Genomic DNA, 19,508 nt, shown 5'->3' with positions numbered 1-19,508 from the left:
CAATTGTAAAAGAATATATCTGGGAGACTCCATTATATATAACTGTGTAATCTATAGATATCTGACCACCCTATCATAATTCTATTTGCATTAAAGATGAAGACTCAACATAGCGAGACACTGTTTATGCAATTGATTGAATGGTTATGATTAAACATTGATAAATAAATTTGAGTACAAAAAAGCCACATATATTCCCGATTTACATGTGTAAATCAGTAAATTATAAAAATGGAAAACAAACATTATATGTTAATGAAATTAACCATTATGGACTAGAATCACATCAAGTCCTTTTCAACTACTAACTAAAACGATGTAACAGGAGCTGATATATCATTTTCCTTATTTTTCATTTTTACTCTTTGTCATCCTCTGGAAAGTGAAAAAAGCAGTAGTGCGACTGTCGCAAGAGTCACACTTCACTTGTATGTTACTTGTCAGTCTATGGATTAACTAGTAAGCCTACGCCACATCCTAGTACTGGCTGACTGACGTAAATATGATATGTCAGGCCTTGTAACAATTAACTTAACCTCATCATCTGTCACTTGCGGGTTGTGGCTGCTTTGGATCGGTGTTTCTAGTCGTCGTCAGTAACGATTCCTAGGTATAATACCCAAAAGTTTTATCAGTACAAACGTACATATATTTAAGCATGATTTTGTGAGTTAATACAAAATTGAGTTTGTAATAAATGAAAAATATTCCAGTTAATATAATTTTATTTATTTAGTTTAGTGTGAATTTATATTTAATTGTAGACTAAGCTTAACTGTAATCTTGCTTACAATTTTATAACAGGGAATCACGCCAGAAAAATTTAAATCCAATATCACTTCATTGTGGGGATATATCATACAGTAATATAACAATCTTCAGAGACACCTTGAAATTCGACTACTTACAATACAGTTGGATTTGACACAACACACAGGTATGCAAACCACACTTGCACATTGATCTAAATCTAGACATTTGATTTTAGAGGTTGGTTGGGACCTAATAATTGTGGCAGAGTTTTAGGAGCAAGAAAAAGTTCTTGTTCGATATATATAAAATCAGTTTAATAAGAAAAGTTAAGACTCAATAATGAGTGTAAGAGGTTGGTCTGCCGCTCTAAAAAAAAATAGTAGTAAGCTACTACAGTGGACTGCTCTCTGTAATAGGCTTAGTATGAAGTGTCTTTCATTTGATCTACCTTATACTGATTTCTCAGAGAGCGGTGTAATTAGTCTTATGGACCAGGGATGTGATTTGTTAGTTTCAAGTCATAGTAATTAAAAGTTTTCATGTTGTTTTTCATTTGTTTAATCACCAATGTGTTTAATACACAGCGATGTTGGCTGCAGCAGCAGCTTAGGAAAGGTTTTGGAAAATTTTCGAAGGGTAGGGTACGATAAGCGGGCCCGGTTTTTTATATCGAAGAATGTAATCATCGATACCTAATATTCGCATCTCAAATCCTAGACTATCAATCGATATAAAAGTATCTATAGTTCTCAATAACAATCATATGTTTTAAATTAAAATATGGATTTAATATTTACAGTGATGAAACAAATTATTATAAGCAAAATTAGGAAAACTGAAGACGACCATATTTGCTCCTCTCACAGTTACAGTTGTTTCTTTCTCACAAATTTCACATAATGGATTTTTCGGGTCCGAGTCCAACATGTTGAAGCCACGTAATGATGTTGTGTAGTTTTCTAAAATTGACTGCCATTTTTAATAATCAAATGTTACTTATATGTAAAATTGAAATATTACCTTACGTGTATTATTTGAAAGTGTTTACAGCTGTAGATATAGATTATTTAAGTTATTTGTTCAAAATAATTAATCAGTATCGATTGATTATATCGGTGGTTATGATTAAGTCATATCGTTTGCCAATTTCGATATAAAAAACCGGCTCCACTTATCGTACCCTACCCTTTTCTAAAACTCTAACAAATTTCCAAAAGCACATTGTTGCACTAGATGAGACAAGTGTTAATGAATAGGTTATGCCATTTGTTTTGACAAATCATTAAATAAAGTAATTACAAAAATTACAGATGATGTTTTCATAAAATTCTAGATGTTAATAACAATAAGGTATGTAATGCAATGCTATTATCATTCAGTGAGATAATTTCCTATGTTGATGATAGATCCTAGACTTTTTAAGGAACAGGCCGTCTCTTCTTTTCTAATTTAGTTTTCAGTATTTACAGTATTTTGATACAAGGTGTCCCAAAAAGACTTCCCACATTTTACAAGTTAATAAAACAACAAAACATATTATAGATAAAATCTGTTTATTGAAAAATACAAAACAGTTTTACAAACAGTTTTTATTTAGGCCTACAATGTTTTGAAAATGATGACTGCTAAGTGGCATTGATTATTGTTGATTAAAGGTGATTTCTAAAGGCTGTCATCACTTAGTGTCATGGATTGTGGAATAGCTGCCATCTCCTCCTAAATAGCTGTCTTCAGGTATTCTAGATTTCAGGGCCTATGTCTATACACCTTAGATTTTAAGTAACCCCACAGGAAAAAATAATTAGTTGCGAGCATATGATGGGGGAACATGCCCGCCAATCAACATCACTGCGGAACGAAACAAGTTTTTCAGGCAAAAGGGCTCTTAGTGCTTCCATTGATATGCGAGCAATGTGTGGCGCAGAAACGTCTTGTTGAAACCACACATCAAGATTGTCTATTCCTAAGTTTTGCAATTTAGGACTTAAAAGTGTTCAAGCATGATAACATCCTGTCTAAGCCATAGTGGCAATTAAAAACGGAGGATATTAGTGAAATAATATTACCACCTCACCACTCTTCCTCGTCTAGTGATAATGCTACAGCCGATCAAGATACAGGATGATGTTTTGAGTCACCCTGTAAATATTAAATCTTTCAGTTCAGCCCTTGTTGGCCCTTGAGTTTGTGATCCTTCTTAGAATATTTCACATAGTTATCATGCTAATCCGGAAATTTTCATAAGTCATAATATAATATTTATAGAATTATTGCAGGATAGTTAACAGCAAGAATATTTAATTCATTTTTAGGGGCAACAGTTTACTCTCGAATATACCTAATCTGTATGTAGGTAACCATCTGTAATGGTTTCATTATAATTCAGTTAAAATTGGAATTTAATGTTACATGATATATGTCTTTTAATATTATAAATAAATTATACATCCAATAATGATTCTTTAATTTATCCAACTAATATTAACACACAGTTGCTAGAATAAAGTTTTTGCAATATGTTGCAATAGACCTATGTTAAAATTGCACTACAATTCAGTCATATATATGTATATATATATATATATATATATATATATATATATATATATATATATATACATTAAACTGTATAAATGGCAATAGCCTTATTTAATTTCAATAAACATTGAATCACAAAAAGTACTTGCTCCGCCGGGAGTCGAACCCGGATCTCTCACTTGCCGGTCAATATATATATAAATTTTAAATTGACACCACTAGTAAATTACACATTCTTCAGTATTAATTTTTATTTTTGTAAAGCCTATTGCAATCTATGATAATTTTATGATTATAATATGATGATAATAAATAATCTGTGAAGTTGTCTGACGGTGGAGTCTTTGATTTCAAAAGGCCTCTCAAAAATAAAAAATTACTTTAAAATGTGTGATAATTTACTAGTGGTATCAAATTTAAATCTTTCCAATGCTCCAAGAATCTCCACTAATTTTAACATTGTCTTTGTATTATATCTTTCAACATGTAATAAGAAATTACATACATATTTTAGTTTTAAAATCCAAGCAGCATAAAAAAAGTGACACAGATATGATTTGAGGTTCTTTTCTTAGAAGTCCAATAACAGATCCACTCAGTCCCTATACAGGTCAACTGATCATGTGCACTGCAATATTAACTTCTGAGCATCGAACTAAAATTTGCATGTCCTAACCAGTTCATGCATAAACACAGTAAATCAGAGTTGGTGGAAATTCCAAGGGTCTAGCATCTCGGCTTATCTTATTGTCTTTCTTATCTGATACTGTACATATAGAAATTCATTATTTTTTCAAAATATACAATATAAAAGTAATTTAATATATCATTGTGAAAATTTAAATTCAAAACTCAATTTTTATATACAAAACTATTAGTTTTTAAATGATTTACGCACATTAATTAAGTATAATTTTAAACGTTATGTTGGTCAGCGTTCTATGAGAAAATTTTTATTGCATCTCTTAAGTGCATTGTTAGAGCGTTCATGTTGTTGTTTGCAGAAAAAAGAATTAACAAAAACCTGTAATACAATATTGGTGCTGTCTAATTGCTAAATAAATCTTAAAAGCCGAAATATTAGATAGTTGCTTGCAGTTCAAAGAGTTGTTTCCTCAAAATATACATTATATACCAAATTTACTATTATTGTTTATTGTTAGTTTATTTACTCAATTTATTTTATTTTTGTTATAATAGAAATTTTCTAAGAAATAACATACATGAAAAAATTTCTTTTTTAATTTTATTTGTTTACAGTTATTACTGATAGCCTGATAGTTTTTACTGGTACTATAGTAGTGTAAAAGTTATTTAATTACAGACGATGGTGATCAAGAACATCTGCTGCCTTGGAGCAGGGTATGTCGGAGGGCCTACGTGTAGTGTAATCGCACTTAAGTGTCCAGACATCACTGTTACTGTTGTTGATTTGAGTAAAGAGAGAATATCGCAGTGGAACTCTGACAAACTCCCTATATATGAGGTAAATACATGAGTTTAAAAGCTTAATTTGAAGCTTGATAGCTTTATTGATTGTTTCTAATGAATTAGTATGTAGAATTAATTTTTAAACTGCATTCTTCTATGTTTAAGTTAGTGAAACGTTACTAAATCAACAATAATTCATAACTTTTCAAGTTGCACAGAGTCCGTTTTGCATTTAACATGAAATAATAAATTCATTAGGGATCATACGGTTAAAATTTCAGACAAAACCCGAGGAGCAAGTGAATATTCCATTCACTAAAAGTGTTCTGCTGAATACATTCTCATTGACATCACTGACTGCACTGAATCAGCAAGAAGTAGTGCAATGTTGTCACCGTTTACTCCAGTGCGATTACGTTGGTCGCCATGTGCTCCACTCGGAAGTTAAAAATGATGGAGTCAAGTAGAATTTCAAATCACTCAAAGTCAAAGTCAGTTTGTTGAGGAATTCTTCAAATTGTATTTAATTTAATTTTGAATTGTTTAAAAGTCAATTAAAAGATTGACTTAACACTTGAGTTCACTCAGGAAAAATTAAAAAATTGTTTGTTGACAATTGAAAATCAAAATGCAATTTATATAAACTTGAAAATTGTAAATACCAAATGCCAAATTTGAAAACACAATTCATGATATCATACAATGGTAAGCTAAACAATGATATATATATATATTTTTGATGACTTTTGTGATGTGTCTGACGAAGATACCCTTGCTATCGAAAGGCCTCACAAAAATAAAAGTATTAAATATTGGTTTTATGTTTTAATGTAATTAAGTAAACAGTAACCAATATAAGCTCCATCTACAACATTCAGATTTGAGGTCATATACGTTATCCAATACATAAAGAAACGACTAAGTAGAAGTAATGATTCAAAATCAAGCTCAAAGCTAATCTACACACACACACAAACAAACAAACAAAAGTTAACTCAGTACATCACCATAATACTGTTGTTGCTGGTAGAACATATGTATGTGAAGGATAAAAAAACTATTGTTCTGTTTTTATGTTTATTTTTGTTGGGCTTACACTCATATTAGCTCTCATTGTTGGTGATCTAATGTTTTATTTCAGCCTGGGTTAGACGAGGTGGTACAGAAATGCCGTGGAGTAAACCTATTCTTCTCATGCGATGTGGAAACGGCAGTGAAAACAGCTGACCTAATATTTATATCTGTCAATACACCAACAAAGACATTTGGCAATGGAAAGGTAAGGTTTTTCTATCCGTATGTATATGTTTATAACCTAGATTATACAGAATGGTCACAGTGTGACTAAGCTTCTTATTTGTATGTATTTCTTATTACAAGTAAGCTAAATTAACATACTGATTGACATTGAGGTAATTAATTAACACCTTCACTGCGGCACTAGTCATTTACGGACTTTAGGATAGCCAGACTAAACTTATCAGCTTTTTTTGCCCTCCAATCCAATCCAATAACGTCCCATTTGAACTTTTCCAAAAGTTCTGTTGTTCTTTGAGCTGTATGAGGGCGGGCGTTGTCATGGACAAACACAACACCAGATGTCAGAAGACCACGACACTTGTTTTGAATCGCTCGTCGTAGCCGTTTTAAGATTTCACAGTAAGCTGCAGCTGTAATGGTCGTACCACGCTCCATAAATTCAACGAGCAAGATGCCCTTTGCATCCCAAAAAACTGTAGCCATCAATTTTCTCGCTGAAAAAGATTGGCGAGCTTTCTTTGGCTTGCTTGGCGAAGCGGTATGACCCCATTGCATTGACTGTTGTTTTGTTTCGGCATTCACATAGGCTACCCAAGTCTCATCTCCTGTAACGATCCTGTTCAAAAATGTTTTCCTTCAACGTCATACCGAGTAAGAAAGGCTATGGCAGAACTCATTCTTTTCATTTTGTGATCATCGGTGAGCACTTTTGGAATCCAACGATAGCCTAGTTTTTCTGTCACTATCTCATGCACAAGACTTCGAGAAATTTCAGGAAAATGATCCGAAAGTTCCAAGATTGTGAAGTGATGGTTCTCGCGAATTTTCTCATCCACTTTGTTTACCAAGTCATCACTGACGAGAGATGGCCTACCACTCCGGTCTTCATCGTGAACGTTCGTTCTTCCATTTAAAAAAAAAACGAACCCATTGACGGACTACACCTTCGCTCATAATGTTTGGGCCATACACCGCATTCAATGTACTATGAATTTCAGCTGCTGTGTAACTTTTCGACCACAGAAATCTTATTACACCACGCACCTCACACTTGGCGGGATATTTTATCACGGCGTTCATGTTTTTACGTTGTAACAAAAGAACGCGCGATCACACGATAGACCCCCTTGCACAGCTAGAAGCGTACTGAACGGCTGCGCACGCCGATGTGAGAATGGCGGCGCTACCCCCACTATTTATCGCGCCATGCCCAAACGGCGGTTACTTTATGGACGACCCTCGAACATTAAAATTAAATTTGAGTAACATTTTTTTTAATACAGCAAATTATAAAATGACATATTTTATTAGCTCAGTTTATATTATACGAACATACAAACAGCTACATGTCACTCTGGGTGTCTGCCAAATTAAATTGTAATTAGAGCTTGTAACAACAATAAACATCACAGTATAGAACAATAATAATAATAACAATACTAACATAAGAAAATCCACCAACAAAAACAATATTATAACAAAACAGCAAAAATACAACAGATGTAACTCATCACTCCTAATCCAAACTTCACTCAAAATAATCAATTTTAAGTTGTTTTGAGTTTGGTTATTTTCAGTAAGCAGAGTATTAAAGTTTTTTCTAAGGCTTCTTATGTTTGGAAAATTATATTTAGTCATGTCTCTTTATTGATACCAAAGAAAGCCCCAAGAGATAAATTATAATTTCGTTTATTTGTGTCTACCATTCTAAACAGATTGTATTGTTAATGTATATAATAGGCTATCATTCAGTAGTAGCAATGTTCCAGGTTACTTATCATAAGGCATGCAATAAGCCTAAAAATAATTTACCAGTTCAAACTACTAAAAAAGAGACAACAAGGCATCCAGGTCTATTTAAGTTTTTCAATGCCATTATAGGTTACAGTCTTTTTGCTCTTCTCCCCCTCATTTTTGTAACAAAAAATTCACCATCTCTGCTCCAGGCTAACTTATAGTATACATCCATACATTTGTTCTTTAGTTTTGATAGGAACTTTTTATTTTCTGGTGACAAATGATCACTGATCAAAACTCTTTGATCAGGGAAGGTATTATTTACTTGCTTGGCATTTAGGTTTCTCTTTTCCCTGTATTTGGTAATCCAAGCGTCCTTTAAAAATTTACTTCAGAACTGAACTATTATGGATGGAGTTCGCTGCTTGCTGTACAAAGGTTAATAATGCGGTGGGAGCCGAGATATGGGTCTTCTAGCTCTACACCTATCGTTTTGCTGACATTATTGAGAATGAATAGCTGCGTTATTACAAAGCTTGTTCTTGCCCTGCCATCCAATCCAAACAAATCTACTCCAATTTAGTGGTGGGATCTTGAAAAATGAGGAAGAGATATTTCATTGATTGAAATGTTACAATAACACCAACAAATCATAAGTTAAGTAAATTAAACTATATTCACATGTGCTGATTGTCATAGAATATTTCTTTTTAGCATTATTTTTTGTGCTTTGACGTAAAAGCTATGACTTTCTGTTAACATGATTTCAACATGTAGCAGAAAGAACAACATGTAGTGAAGAAATAAAATTTGAATTTTAGTAATCCACCATATTCTCTAACATGTATTGAACACTTCCAAAAACAATAATTTTTTATTTATGCCAATTGGAAATAAGAGGTAAAAACAAAAAATTTGAAATTGAACTTATCAAGCATGTACTGTTAAGTATTAAAATTGTTCTTTAGAAACAATGTTAGTTATGATAATCAATTAGCAAACCATATGTAATTAGTGTTATAACGGTGTATTAACATTAACAATATGAAAATATTTTAATCACTTTATTTGGTTCACTTTATGGAAGTGGAGCTACTTGAATATTTTGTAAAACACCATCTTCAAAGTTTTATTTCTCAAGTTTTCTTTTGTTTTTACTGTGAAATCATTCAATTGTGTATAATAACAGGGTCGAGCAGCTGACCTAAAGTATGTGGAAGGAGCTGCAAGACTCATTGCTGGGGTCGCAACAGGACACAAGATTGTGGTAGAGAAGAGTACAGTACCTGTCAGAGCTGCAGAGAGTATCATGAATATTCTCAAAGCAAATCAGAGGCCAGGAGTCTCGTACCAGGTATTATATCCAGTATTTTTTTATCAAGTACAAATTTAGAAGTGAAACATAAAATAATAATAATAATATTCATTTGAAACTTCTTTCAAGAATACATTAATGTTCAGTTTGGATATATATCTGAATATTATGTATAGTATGTATTTATAATCTAATTTTGTATGAAATTTATCTAATTAACCCTTTAAGGAGTATGGACGTTATATGACATCTTCTTTTGATAGGCTAAAATGAGTAATGGATTAAATCCAAAAAATTACCAAAAGGAGTTAAAAAATTAAAATCTTTAAAATGTCTTAAAAAATGTTTATTTACATTTGGAAGCTTAATAAAAATGGACTACATATTCTACAAGTCAATAATATTTCAGTACTTTTTCAAAATCAAATCTCTTATTTCCTTACTACGGCAGACTCAATCAATTGTCTGCCATTTGGACAACAGTAACAATCTAGATGGTTGCTCAACAAATATGTCACTCTCACAAGATAAATACGGCCACAGTATGCAGTATACAAGGAATGGCTAGAATAATGTGGTGGCATAATCTGACAGCAAAGCGATGCGCACGTGACGCGACCTTGAGTCAGTGGCTTCTATCAGGTGGCTATTGAGAACTGGTGGTAAAATCAGATTACAAGTGAATGCGAGCACAAACATGGAAGTTAAGTATGTTGCCGATAGATGGAACCACTTTACAGACAAATATACTTAAATGCAATCAGTAATAGCAATGCATTTACGATAATACAAAAATACAGAGGCTAAACGTCATATGACGTCCGTACTCATTATTTAGAGTTTACACGCACTCCTTAAAGGGTTAACAACTGAACTAAATATTGGCAAACACACTAGTTAAGTGCTTACCTCGTATAATAGGTTCAACCGTTGTTTAATTGAAAATTAAAAACTACCATTACTTTTTAGATTGAACAAAAAATTAAGTTATATGAAATGTTATGTCTTACACATGCATGAAAAAAATGCTACAAATCATTCAGATAATTACTGCATTTTGTTTTTCCCCACCATTTAACATCAGTTGTGTTGGCTTGCTCCCTTCTTCCACTTCCACAGATCCCAGGTACTGTTCACTCTCATCACAAACCTTGTTCTCTTTCAATAAGAATAAAATAACAGCAGATTCAAATTATTATGTGTATAATATATATATACACACACACACACACACACACACACACACACACAATATACACATATATAAAGAATATACTGGTATGTATTTACAGCTTTAGGCCAGGCAACCTACTAATTCATTCTCTTTAAAGGCTTAAAATCTGTCAAACATCAGATTTTTAAATCCCAAATTTTTTCAACTGTCAATTTTGGTTTTTGTGGTTGCAATACAAATAGATTCAACAGACTTCCCTTTTTTCTAATCAAATCTACCAACTTTAAATTGCATGAACAATTCCTTTATTTGACACCCTCAAACTCATAACGAAAGATTTTCGATGTCATATGAAGATTTGCCAAGCATCTGGAAAAACATAATGCAAATCTTAAACCAACACCTACCGACCTAGTAGAATGTGGCAGCAGTATATGCAGTGAGACAGGTTACAGCAAGTTTATTGTGCTGGGTGAATGTTTAGCATTTATCTAACAGGCAAAACAATATCTTTGCAGCTGACCCAACAGTGTATCTGGTTTTACCAGTCAAAGACAAAGACATCAAGTATCAAGTATTGGCTACAAGAGTTGTGTTTGACTTTGTAATCAGTGATATAGGTATCTTATTACACTTGATATTAGTATATGTTACTGAAGTACTTCAATGGTATGGGGTTGTGCTGGATCATCAGTGAAAGAAATAAGAAACCAATGCATACATGTGACTGACAAACTTAATGACTGACAAAATATGCAATAGACAGCAAGTCAGATGGTCTTGCCAAACTTTAACATGGCCTTTAATGCATAGATATTCTCTTACATAAAATACTATTTCCAAGATATAAATATGTTAAACAGAATTGTTTGTGTGTAATAAGTAGAATTGAAACTGTACCTACACAATAATTCTCAACAGCCACCAATGAAAATGTTAAAAGGCAGATAACAATGAGCTGAACACATGTGATGAAATTGTAAATGCAAAACAATAATTGGTGATTATTCCACCTTGTTTTAGAATTTACTATGTACACAAAAGACTGTAATATGTACCTAAACTGTGTGTGGAATCTTTAGCACAAACTTTTAAAACATGTCTACAACAATGCAGAATTTTGTTTTCCTATATTTTCCTAAAATTTCTTGAAAACTATTTAATATTTAAATGCTCTTTATTTATATTACTACTGTTATAATTTAAATAATAAAGAGATAGTAAAATTGTGTGAAACAGTCCCTTTTGTATAAAAATTTTTAAGTAAAAATAAATAAACATTATTTATTCATTACTAAATATTCATCACTTATTCATTATATGTATATATACAGGGTGATTCAAAACTAAACGGCAATCTCTCGGGAGCTTATTCTATAGCTAAAAACAAGTAAAAAAGTTCATATAACCATATGCCTGGAAACGCTTCGTTAGTGAGTTACGCCTAGCGAAAGATTTCGCCCGGATTTCAGAACCCTTGGTGAAGTCAGGCCGTATAAAAATGGTAAAGGTAGTTACAAAGATACAAATACGATTGTTTTTTATGTTTTTATATCTGACAAATTTATTAAAATTCGTCCCAGAGCTGTAAATGCAATACTTTCAGAGATATCTTACGTAAAACACAAGAATTGGTGCAAAGAAATAACACATTTTTGTGTTTAACGTAAGATTACTTCCATAAATGTTAAATAAAGGTCATTTTTTTCTTAAACAGATTTGTAGAACATTTAATTCTGAAAAGATTCATGTGAATTACTTAGGAAAAAAATTAATAATAGGTATTGAAATTTAGCTTTATTTAAAAATAAAACAGACGCACAAAAATGCATATTCTTATCTGCATAAAATATTAACTAAAATGTTTAGGTTGTGAGTAACAGCTGATCATTTATTCAACACTTTTTATCGTCATATTTTCTTTGCAAAGGTTGGCAATATCAGCTGATCAACAATTAAGTTCATGAAGTAATATTTGAATAACCTTTATGGAGGTTTTTATATGTGCTGATAGGAGACATGAATATTAATTTATTGGATAAGAACAATTTAGTCATAGATGAGTACAGAACAGTATTATCGGAGAACGGAATGGAATCTTTTATTAACGAACCAACTCGCATAACTGAGCGGTCTCAAACATGTATTGACCACATTTATATACGCATACATAATAGAAAAAATATTGAAATTGCAACAGAAGTTATAGAAAACGGCATAACAGATCATTGTATGACAGGTGTTTGTTTACTTAGCAGTGCACCAGCTGCAGATAAGTCCAAGATCAATGACACTCCCACCTATCGCATCAACAATGATGAGCTACTTAGATTATTAGATAATGCTGATTGGAGCAATGTTTTTGATACGAGAGATGCCAATGTGGCCTACAACCATTTTCATGAAACCTTTAATACTATAATTGAACAAAGTAAATATTCTGTTGTTTATAAGAAACAAATCAAGAGATTAAAACCTTGGATTAGTACAGAAATATGTAAAAAGATCAACACTAGAAATCGTCTCTGGAAAAAATTTAAAAACAATCCAAATAATGAACAATACTGCAACACTTATAAAGAATTTAGAAATAATTTACAAATAGAAATAAGAGATCTTAAGGATAGATATTATAAAAATTTGTTTGAAGAAAATCAGGGAAATTCCAAGGGGACTTGGAGGGTTTTTAAACGAAATTACTGGCCAGAAGACTAAATATCCATCTCCCATTATATTGGAACTGCCCAACCTAAAGATAAGTGATCCGCAGGAGGTTGCAAATGAATTTAATAACTACTTTCTCTCAGTGGCGAAAAATATGTGTAATGATATTAAAAAGCCCGATAATTTCAGTAAAAGTCCTTTGAAGAATAGTTTTGAGCAAACAAGAATGACTCATTCCATGTTTTTGACGCCTGTAACTGAAAATGACCTTTCAAAAATCATTCAATCATTAAAGAGTAACACTGCACCTGGCATTGATGGAATGAGTTCTAAATTGTTGAAAGAAACTTATAAAAAATATGTACATGTGCTAGTTTACATTATTAACCTAACTTTTGAAACAGGAGTATTTCCAGATAAACTGAAAGAAGCGGTCGTAATTCCAATCCATAAGAAAGATTCAAGGTCAATGTGCAGCAATTATAGACCAATATCCCTTCTATCCACAATGTCTAAAGTATATGAGAAAGCAATTAAAGAGAGGCTTATTTCGTATTTAGACCTAATCCAGTTCTTTAGCAAAAATCAATATGGTTTTAGGAAAGGAATCAGTACTGAAGTAGCAATCGTTGACTTTATGGAAAAAGTTTCACATGGTATAAATAATAATGAAAAGGTTACAGGGTTGTTTTTAGATATTGCAAAGGCATTCGATACAGTTAATCACGATATTTTAATGAAAAAGTTACATGATTGTGGTATAAGAGGAATCGTCTATAAATTATTTGAAAGCTATCTGAAAAATAGAAGGCAGAGTGTTAGGGTAAATGGCCATTTAAGTGGTTTTGGAATTATACATTGTGGTGTTCCTCAGGGTTCGGTGCTCGGTGCAATATTGTTTCTAATATATATAAATGATCTCTGCAATGGTAAATTCAAAGGGCAAATTATATCTTTTGCCGATGATACAGCCCTAACCTACATTTCTAATGACATTAATATAATAGAGTATCAAATTAAATCTGATTTAGACTGTCTTGGATGGTGGTTCATTGAAAATCATATGATACTGAGTGCTGAAAAAACTAAATACGTCAACTTTGGCCTAAGAGGAAACGAAGAATTTATCAATGGAATTACTTATAAGTGCCCTGATTGCTTAACTGAGGCTAATGAGTGTGCATTGTACTGTAAAGAAATATGTGGAAGTCAGTCAATAAAATATCTTGGAATTATTCTTGACTCTGATCTCAGTTGGAAAACCCACATTATGACCCTCAAAAATAAAATAAATAACATATTGAGAATATTTTATTTTGTTAAAAATCTGTGCAATGGGGCTACTTTGAGAATGTTGTATTTTTCTTTAGTGCATAGCAGACTACAATATGGATTAATAAGCTGGGGTGGGACTTATGTCACAAACTTAAAACCATTGATAGTATTGCAAAAAAAGTTTTTAAGGATAGTATGTAAAAAACCACCTGACCACCCATCATCTCCTTTATTCTGTCATCAAAGAATTTTCAATTTGAGGCAGTTATATGTTTTCAAAGTATTGAAATTGTTTTTTGTTAAAAGCCGAAACTGTAATTCAATGGTTGTATATAAACAGAAATTACGAAGCTCAAATGATCTCTATGTTCCGAAGCCGAAAACGACCTTTTTCACTAAAACATTTTGCTTTCTTGCTCCAAAGTTTTATAATAAGTTACCTAACAATATTAAAGAAGTAAATAGTTTGAATTTATTTCATAAACTAGTCAAAAACTGGGTTTTGGAAATAGAGAGTATTGAGTCTCTCTTGTTCAATATTGTCACTTAGTCATGATGTATGTGAGATTTTATTTAAAGCCCTATCATGATTGTTTATAATTATATTGTATTGTATATTGATTGACTAATTGTATGTACTATGAAATAAGAAAACTTCGTCTTACCGTAGACTAAATTCTCACAGCACAACCACTGCACTTATCAAACATCCAAATTTTAACTAATCACAACACACTATAACACTCAAAACACATCACATAATCATATAATGTATCACATAATTTTAGGTTATTATGCATTATCTACTCAGGACAGGTTGTGAACAGTTTGAGGTTGACGGTTCCAAAATAATTATCTTATCTATCAGCTGCTGATTTCTCAGTATGGTCAGGGAAAGATGGGGAGGGAACAAATCTTATTGAAGTTACGTAGAAGAACTATAATTTATGTTCACACAAAGCTTTTATTTTGTACTTTCGAAATTAAACATTGTTCCTTTTCTATTCCTGTTTATTATTCTCTACAAATAGATCTTTAATTCTGTAACCAATTTAGCCTATAACAAGATGTAATTTTAAGCTTGTGGTGTACCAACTGTATCTGAGTTTAGATTATTTAATAAATTTTGTTTCTTTGATTATTTTGTAATAACTTTCTGCTACCGCTTTTACAATGTAAATTGAATGTGTAATTCTCCAATCAGGCTAAGCCTTGGAGATTTCTGTTTCTCTTTCATACAAAACTATTGGTTAATGTACATAGTGTATCTATTTTATTTGTTATTTGTCTAATTTTAAACTATAGTCTTAAGTTTGTAATCAAGGACAGACTGGTATTATGAATGAATTGTGTATACATATATATGTAAAATGTAAAAGAAAGAAAGAGAAATAAAGAAATTAATTATTATTATATTGTGGCGTGTGAAGATTGTATTTTGTGAGATCCTGTGATTATTTGGAAATATACAAGTGTATAAAATATTTTATTAAATATTTTTTATAAAAGTGTATGTAGTTATCTTAGTAAATAATGGCAGATAATGTAAATGGTATGTATTTGTTTGAAGAGTATACGGACATGATACTGATTTACGGCAAAGTTAACAAGAATGGTTTAGCTGCAGTTCAGGAATATCGTGATACTTTTCCACATCGAAGAACACCTGATCGCAAAACATTTGAAGCTGTGGAGAGACGACTTAGAGAAACTGGTAGCTTTAAACCGAAGCGAATAGATACTGGTCGTCAACGTAGCGCAAGGAACTATAATAATGAACAAGCAATAATAAATGCTGTAGAATTATCACCAACCACAAGCACTAGACGATTATCACGTCAGTTAAATATTTGCCAGTCAAGCGTATATGGCGGACACTTCATGAAGCACAGTTGTACCCATTCCATATAACACGTGTTCAAGACTTATTACCGCAAGATCTTAATAAACGGAAGATGTTCTACCGCTGGTTAAGAAGAAATTGTTTACGACATCAGTATTTTTTTCGGCGTATTCTCGTTACTGATGAATCCTGTTTTACTAGAAATGGAATTGTAAATTTTCGTAATACCCATACTTGGGCGTACGACAACCCACATGAAACTGCGACGAGGCATTTTCAACATACATTTTCAGTCAATGTATGGCTTGGTGTTCTGGGTGATAATTTGATTGGTCCATTTTTCCTCCCTAATCGACTTAATGGAGTAGCGTACTTAAATTTTTTAAGAACAAACCTGCCTACCCTCTTGGAAGATATTCCTGTTCAAAACAGAATAAATGCATGGTTTATGCACGACGGAGCACCTCCACATTTTTCTAATGATGTGAAAAACTATTTAAATGATACATACGGTAGACAATGGATTGGTCGAAATGGACCAGTAAAATGGCCACCACGTTCTCCTGACCTCACGCCAGCAGACTTTTTCTTATGGGGTTGGATGAAGTCAATTGTTTATTCAAAACGGATTAACACCATATAGGAGTTACGTAATCGCATTACAGAGGCGGCAGAAACTATCAAGAATGCTCCAAACGTTATGAAACGCGCTAGAAAAGAGTGGATTCGTCGTGCGAAAACGTGCATTGCTAACAACGGAGGACACTTTGAGCAACTATTACAGGTGATTATTACAGTTTTATAAAGGTAAATACATTTTATGTTAATGTTCAGTCTAGAATAAATGATCAGCTGTTACTCACAACCTAAACATTAGTTAATATTTTATGCAGATAAGAATATGCATTTTTGTGCGTCTGTTTTATTTTTAAATAAAGCTAAATTTCAATACCTATTATTAATTTTTTTCCTAAGTAATTCACATGAATCTTTTCAGAATTAAATGTTCTACAAATCTGTTTAAGAAAAAAATGACCTTTATTTAACATTTATGGAAGTAATCTTACGTTAAACACAAAAATGTGTTATTTCTTTGCACCAATTCTTGTGTTTTACGTAAGATATCTCTGAAAGTATTGCATTTACAGCTCTGGGACGAATTTTAATAAATTTGTCAGATATAAAAACATAAAAAACAATCGTATTTGTATCTTTGTAACTACCTTTACCATTTTTATACGGCCTGACTTCACCAAGGGTTCTGAAATCCGGGCGAAATCTTTCGCTAGGCGTAACTCGCTAACGAAGCGTTTCCGGGCATATGGTTATATGAACTTTTTTACTTGTTTTTAGCTATAGAATAAGCTCCCGAGAGATTGCCGTTTAGTTTTGAATCACCCTGTATATATATATATATATATATATATAAAATAATAATATATAAAAAAAAGAAATAAAATATATAAAAGATATATATTCCTTTTTTAGATATATATAAAATATAATATATATATTATGCAATTGTTTTATTTCTCAAAAGTAAATTGAACTGAAACTTTTTATGTAAAAATGTATTCTAAAACAACAAAAAAGAGCAATAAGAATTATACTAAAATTGAAATATAATGAAACAATAAAAGAACATTTTTTAAACTTAGCATTTTTAAACTGTATATGGACAACATATCTTTGATTCAATTCTTATTCCCAAAAATAATCTATTCAAGATACAAATTGCCTATCCCACCTCTATAATACTAGAAATACAAGAAACATAATCACAACTACCACAATTTGAAAATTTACGAAAAACCAGGCTAAAATTTCTAAAACAATTACATCAGAATATTAGTGATGAAGCAAATTTGAATATATTTAAAAAGACTTAAATATTTTCTAATAGATAAAACTTTATAGTCTTTTGCATAATATTTGTCCAACACCTCATAGAAACAAACTATAAAGTAGAAATATTTTAGAATTTACTAAATTTGTATAGTACTGTGTATAGTGCTAAATAGTTTTAGATTAATGTAAAAATTTAGTTTCTGATATGTGAATAGTATAGTTCTATGTACAATGCTATTTGATTGTAGATGAACTGTACATTCATGAATAAAAGAGAATTTGGATTTAATGGAATATATTTAGTATTGTACTAAATATTTTTGTAGTTGCAGGAAAGGGTGACTCATGTAATGCTAAGGTTTATTTTAGATTCTCTCCAATCCTGAGTTCTTAGCCGAGGGAACTGCCATAGATGACCTTTTAAATGCTGACAGAGTTTTGATCGGTGGAGAAGAAGATTCTGTTGAAGGAAGAGCAGCAATTGAAGAACTCTGTTGGGTGTATGAGCATTGGATTCCTAGAAAAAATATTCTCACCACTAATACTTGGTCATCAGAACTTTCTAAACTAGTGAGTATTGTTGATTTTATTATAAAACGTTTCCACATAAAACTTATTAACCTACATTATACAGTGTGGCTCTCACCATATATCTGGTTCTGTACTAACATTTTAACCTTCTTTCTGGCCAGCGAAAAATTTTGAGTTCCTCTAGGTTTGCTGTGTAATGGCAAGCAACTCATATTGAGTCACTGTGTTTTCTCCACTTCTATGACTTATTTACCCTAACAAATATGATATATACAAGTTCTCAATGAACTGAACCATCCTATAAAAATTTGAAATTGAAACTTCCGATTAAGTTATTGAATTTGCAAAAACGATTTTACAAACATGAATATGTAATAATTTGTACCAAACTATGTTATATTTGTAAGTTCCAAAGATTCTTTTAATAATTTTTTAAAATTTGCATTTACCTAATAGAACATAAATAATTAATAGTATTAATAATATTCTCTTTGTTTTATAATGAGTGGTGAGTGCTGAAACCTATTGAATAGCTTTTTTAAAAGTAATTTTTAGGTAAAGTAGTAAATTTTAAATTGGCCTATGATTTTTTTCTAAACATTGACTGTGCAAGTAAGATAAATGATGCGTAGTGGGCCTCTATACTAAAGTGATAGAAGGGAAAAATCCTAGAAATTTTTACTAGAAGACGTGTGCTAATTATTCTTGACTACACAAAGGTATGTATTTAAAAAAGTGTTATTCCTTAAAAAAATGTAAAGACTGAGAAAAATGTAAAATAGTTCATTTCTGAGTATAACATAACTGTAAATGCCTACTTAATAACATTTTATTTACATATCTCTGTTAACTATATAAGTATAAGAGTTAAATTTCCCAAATGTTTATCTATGTATTAGTTAGATTCATTAAAAATAAATTTTAAATTATTTTTCATTTCTTCTTTAAACATTTTAAATTACTTTGCAAATAATGCAGATATTAAAAAATAATTCCGATCTGGAGAGGCAAACAACAAATATAGCCGCTGAGCTGTCATTGAAAGTAGCACGGCCATCTGTACTAGTCATACAAGTTGCGAGGACAAGCTACGGCTAAACTAACGCAAGCTGTCTGCAACCTTGGTGTGGCCAGTGCTG

At 31.6% G+C, this 19,508-nt stretch overlaps 1 protein-coding gene across 4 annotated transcripts in view; it reads left to right on the top strand.

Annotated features, from left to right (window-relative positions):
• Window positions 1-455: 455 nt before the first annotated feature.
• LOC124359118 (UDP-glucose 6-dehydrogenase) overlaps window positions 456-19,508 on the top strand; it is a 34,523-nt gene continuing 15,470 nt past the window's right edge. The window contains exons 1-6 of one of the 4 annotated variants that reach the window (XM_046811609.1): window positions 456-610; window positions 2,409-2,487; window positions 4,616-4,777; window positions 5,864-6,001; window positions 8,909-9,073; window positions 18,208-18,408. In XM_046811609.1, the coding sequence (XP_046667565.1) occupies window positions 4,619-4,777; window positions 5,864-6,001; window positions 8,909-9,073; window positions 18,208-18,408 (663 nt within the window). In that variant the 5' untranslated portion in view covers window positions 456-610; window positions 2,409-2,487; window positions 4,616-4,618. The other 3 variants (XM_046811590.1, XM_046811600.1, XM_046811581.1) reach the window with 3 other exon arrangements.

The sequence above is a fragment of the Homalodisca vitripennis genome, chromosome 1, assembly GCF_021130785.1.
Source record: "Homalodisca vitripennis isolate AUS2020 chromosome 1, UT_GWSS_2.1, whole genome shotgun sequence".
NCBI classification, from domain to species: Eukaryota; Metazoa; Arthropoda; class Insecta; order Hemiptera; family Cicadellidae; genus Homalodisca; species Homalodisca vitripennis.
This window is presented reverse-complemented; position numbering and strand designations above follow the sequence as displayed.